The sequence below is a fragment of the Salpingoeca rosetta genome, assembly GCF_000188695.1.
Source record: "Salpingoeca rosetta unplaced genomic scaffold supercont1.2, whole genome shotgun sequence".
NCBI classification, from domain to species: Eukaryota; class Choanoflagellata; order Craspedida; family Salpingoecidae; genus Salpingoeca; species Salpingoeca rosetta.
In genome coordinates this window covers 1,733,536-1,737,057 of record NW_004754932.1, presented here as the reverse complement: position 1 = coordinate 1,737,057, position 3,522 = coordinate 1,733,536, and the positions used below count along the sequence as shown (strand labels likewise).

The 3,522-nt window shown below is 53.7% G+C and overlaps 2 protein-coding genes across 2 annotated transcripts in view; both read right to left on the bottom strand.

Moving 5' to 3' along the window:
- Positions 1–818, bottom strand: part of PTSG_11662 (uncharacterized protein) — a gene marked incomplete at both ends in the record, with an annotated part of 3,450 nt that extends 2,632 nt beyond the window's left edge. Inside the window, 2 exons of the mRNA XM_004998362.1 lie at positions 39–362; positions 645–818. Of these exons, the coding sequence (XP_004998419.1) occupies positions 39–362; positions 645–818 (498 nt within the window). The remainder of the gene's footprint in view (positions 1–38; positions 363–644) is intronic.
- A 252-nt stretch (positions 819–1,070) lies between these two features.
- PTSG_11661 (uncharacterized protein) overlaps positions 1,071–3,522 on the bottom strand; it is a 10,780-nt gene continuing 8,328 nt past the window's right edge. Inside the window, exons 21-27 of the mRNA XM_004998361.1 lie at positions 3,274–3,332; positions 2,923–3,032; positions 2,531–2,683; positions 2,144–2,281; positions 1,851–1,957; positions 1,507–1,561; positions 1,071–1,353 (exon numbers count right to left, since the gene is read on the bottom strand). Of these exons, the coding sequence (XP_004998418.1) occupies positions 1,180–1,353; positions 1,507–1,561; positions 1,851–1,957; positions 2,144–2,281; positions 2,531–2,683; positions 2,923–3,032; positions 3,274–3,332 (796 nt within the window). The 3' untranslated portion in view covers positions 1,071–1,179. The remainder of the gene's footprint in view (positions 1,354–1,506; positions 1,562–1,850; positions 1,958–2,143; positions 2,282–2,530; positions 2,684–2,922; positions 3,033–3,273; positions 3,333–3,522) is intronic.

The following is a 3,522-nucleotide window of genomic DNA, read 5'->3' as shown; positions in this document are numbered from 1 at the left end:
AGCAAGGGACCAAGCAAGCCAAAGCCAGCAAGGGTTACCTGCTTGCCGCAGTGCTTGAGGAGGGTGATGCGGTCAACGGATGCAGTGACGATAGTCAGGGGACCGTAGTGGGTCGTGTCGTCACAGTGGCGATAGGCGATGGTGCCGGCGAGGGCATCCAGGTCCTCCAGAATCTTTCCGACGCGGATGGAGCCTGCATAGGTCAGGTATTCTTCCTGCAGTAACTTGTCTGTGGAGAATGGCAGGCACACCTCCGTGTAGCTGTCAGCCATGGTCTTTGTCAAGACCTGGGACGGCTTGTGGGCATCCTCCTTTGTGATGGAATTGCGTGCGCGCCACAACTTGTTGGTGATACTGGACCTCTATATGTGTGTATGCGTGTGTATGCGTGTGTATGCGTGTGTATGCGTGTGTATGTGTGTGTATGTGTGTGTATGTGTGTGTATGTGCGTGTATGTGCGTGTATGTGTGTTTATGTGTGTTTGCAACGAAAGCTGCGGCAAGGTGTGCTCACCAGCATTCACACACGCGCGCGCACGCACACACGCGCACACACACTCACACGCACACACTCACACACACACTCACACACTCACACGCACACACTCACACACACACGCACAACTACCACTAGCAAGCCGCACCGGTCGAACTTCTCCGAGGACAGAAGCCAGGTCGTCTCTTGAGGAGGAAAGCGAAGCCGATGGCGAGGAGGAGAGGAGCCGCACACCGGCCACACGAGCAACGGCCGCGGTCTGCTGACGATGCCGAAGCACCACTCCAGCAACAGCCCGCAATCCACCACCCGCAACCATCATTGTCGTTGCTTTCCTTGCTTGCTTGAGGGGCTACGGAAAATTTACTGAAGTCTTTCACTGTTCATCGCCGAGGAAGGACTGCCCACGTTGGTTCTGTTGTTGTTGCTGTTGCTTGAGGTCGTCGTCGTCGTGTAGGCTTCTCAGCTTCTCTGGTGCTGTTGTTGCGGCTGCCTGTAAAGCCCGACAGAAGAGCACAGTTGATGCATTCGGGAGAGTGCATTGGACGTAGGGACGTGTATTGGATGGTATGGCGTTCATGTGAATGTGTTCATGTCTGTCACTGTATTTATGCAAACAAAAAAATGCAAAGAATAAATTACACAACAATGCACACCATGTCTGCAGTGTCTGCGTGTCCCATTCACGATTCCGAATGTCCAACCCCTTCTGGGTCCTCCTCCTCCTCCTCCTCACCACCACCACCATCACCATCATCATCATCGTCGTCATCCTCACCACCACCACCATCACCATCACCATCAGCAGCGCTCGCACACGCTGGTGTTTTGAACTGCAGATGATACAGCTCTGATATCTATACGAGAAGAGATCCATCAGCGCAGCGCAGCACAGCACACAGACATTTGCGACGGTGAGGAAGCAGCTTTTTTTGACAGCAAACGCAAGCAAACCACGCACACACAAGCAGTGGCGAAACCATGCACACACGCTCTGGCACTCTTCATACTTGTGTGGAGGTTGTCGCCTCCTCCGGTGTCTTGTCCTCTCGCTTGCGGATGAACCTGGCAGCACAACAACCACACCTCAGCTGTGAGAATGATGCAGTGCAGCAGCGCGGTGCAAGCGCAGCAAGGCCACCACCCCCCCCCCACACACACACACACACACACACACACACACATCGTCTGTCATGTACCCAAGAGCACAGAGCTAGATGCAGATTATGCACATTGCGCCTCTCCCCACCTGCCGAAAGCTGTCACAACAGTGCAGCATCGCATTACACAGAGCATGACCACCACCACCACCACCACCACCACCACCACCACCACCACAGTGCTACCAACGCACCGCGGGAAGCGCAGGGAAATGCCTGCACCAGGTCGATCTGCAACAGCGCCCCTGGCGGCGGTGTGCGCTGGCGACGCCGTAAAGTCGGCTCCCTTGATCTCCCACACCTGATCGGAGTGAAAGCACAGGCAGACGCGCACAAACTTGTGAAGTCGCTGAACACGCAGCAGTGAGTAAAGCAGCAGGCGGCAACGGGTTGCACGCAGCGAGAGGGACAGATTGAAACTGCGCAAGCACGACTGCGCAAGCACACACACGCACACACACACACAGACGCAAACTAGCAGACACACCTCGACCGAGTCAAACCAGACGCTGGGCGACATTTGGGCGCTGACGTCGTAGTAGCTTCGCTTGGCGTCAATGACATGCTTCTCTTTGAACAGTGCCGTTGTCGTCTTGTAAAACTCGTCCGTGAACCCAGACATCACCTTCAATACCAAGTGTGAAGGAGCAGGCGAGAGACAGGGGGGGGGGGTGTAGACATGTTGCAGCATCAGCACGGAGTGATTAGTACAGGTAACTGCACAGCAAGCAACCACAACAAAGGCAAAAAAAACCGCAAACAAGCACACACACATACACACACGCACACACACACACACACACACACACACACACACACACACACACACACACACACACACACACACACACACACACACACACCAAACACCAACCTTGCAAACGGATTGATAGGTCTCTGTTTCTTCGTCATAGCAGGCGAGGAGGAAAGGGGAGAACCAGCCTGCCTTGCGGCCGTTGCCCCACCACGCGCCAATCACAACCAAATCAAGGCTGTCGCTCAACCCTTCCACGTAGTCTTTCTTCACCTGTCACAACACACGGCCACAAAACCACAACACACGGCCAAAATATGCTATGAACGCGTGCATATGATTACAGCGACTCATGCTCAGCTGTGCCAACAGCATATGCTCTCTTGCCAATGCTTACGGAAAGTGGAGTGCAATGCACACCCACACATACACATACGCATACACACACACACACACACCACAGAACAACGAACACGATTCCCAAGCAAAGGTGACCAGTGAGTGGCACAGACCTTGAGCCAGTTTTCGCAGCGCTTGGATGGTTGATATGTGGAGAGGGCATACAAGTCGTCGCTGTCACTGCCTTGATTCTTGACAGTCTTCTTTCCGTGGGACGTGGTGGCTGCAAACACATGCACAAGTAGGAAAGGTAAGCAGATGTTTTCTGTCCCTGCAAGCATACCTAAAGCACTTGCACGCACAGAGTTGTACCGAAAACACACCAAACGTACACACATGTACACACGTACACACACACACACACACACATGTACACACACGTACACACACACACACACACGTACACACACACACACACACGTACGCACACACACACACGCGTGCATAAACAAAGGCACACGTACTGTCGTCTGCTGCTGGGATCATTTCAGGACCAAGTACCTTAATCATCAATCCTTCGCACCTGTTGTGGCAGGCAGTTGTGCCAGAGCATGCTCGAGTGTGATTGGCTGGTGGCGGATGCAGGTGACCGCGCACGTGCAATAGCAGACGCTTAGTTGCAATCGACATGGGATGCCGCAACTGCAAGCAGATCACACACACACACACACACACACACACACACACACACACACAGACACACACACACACAG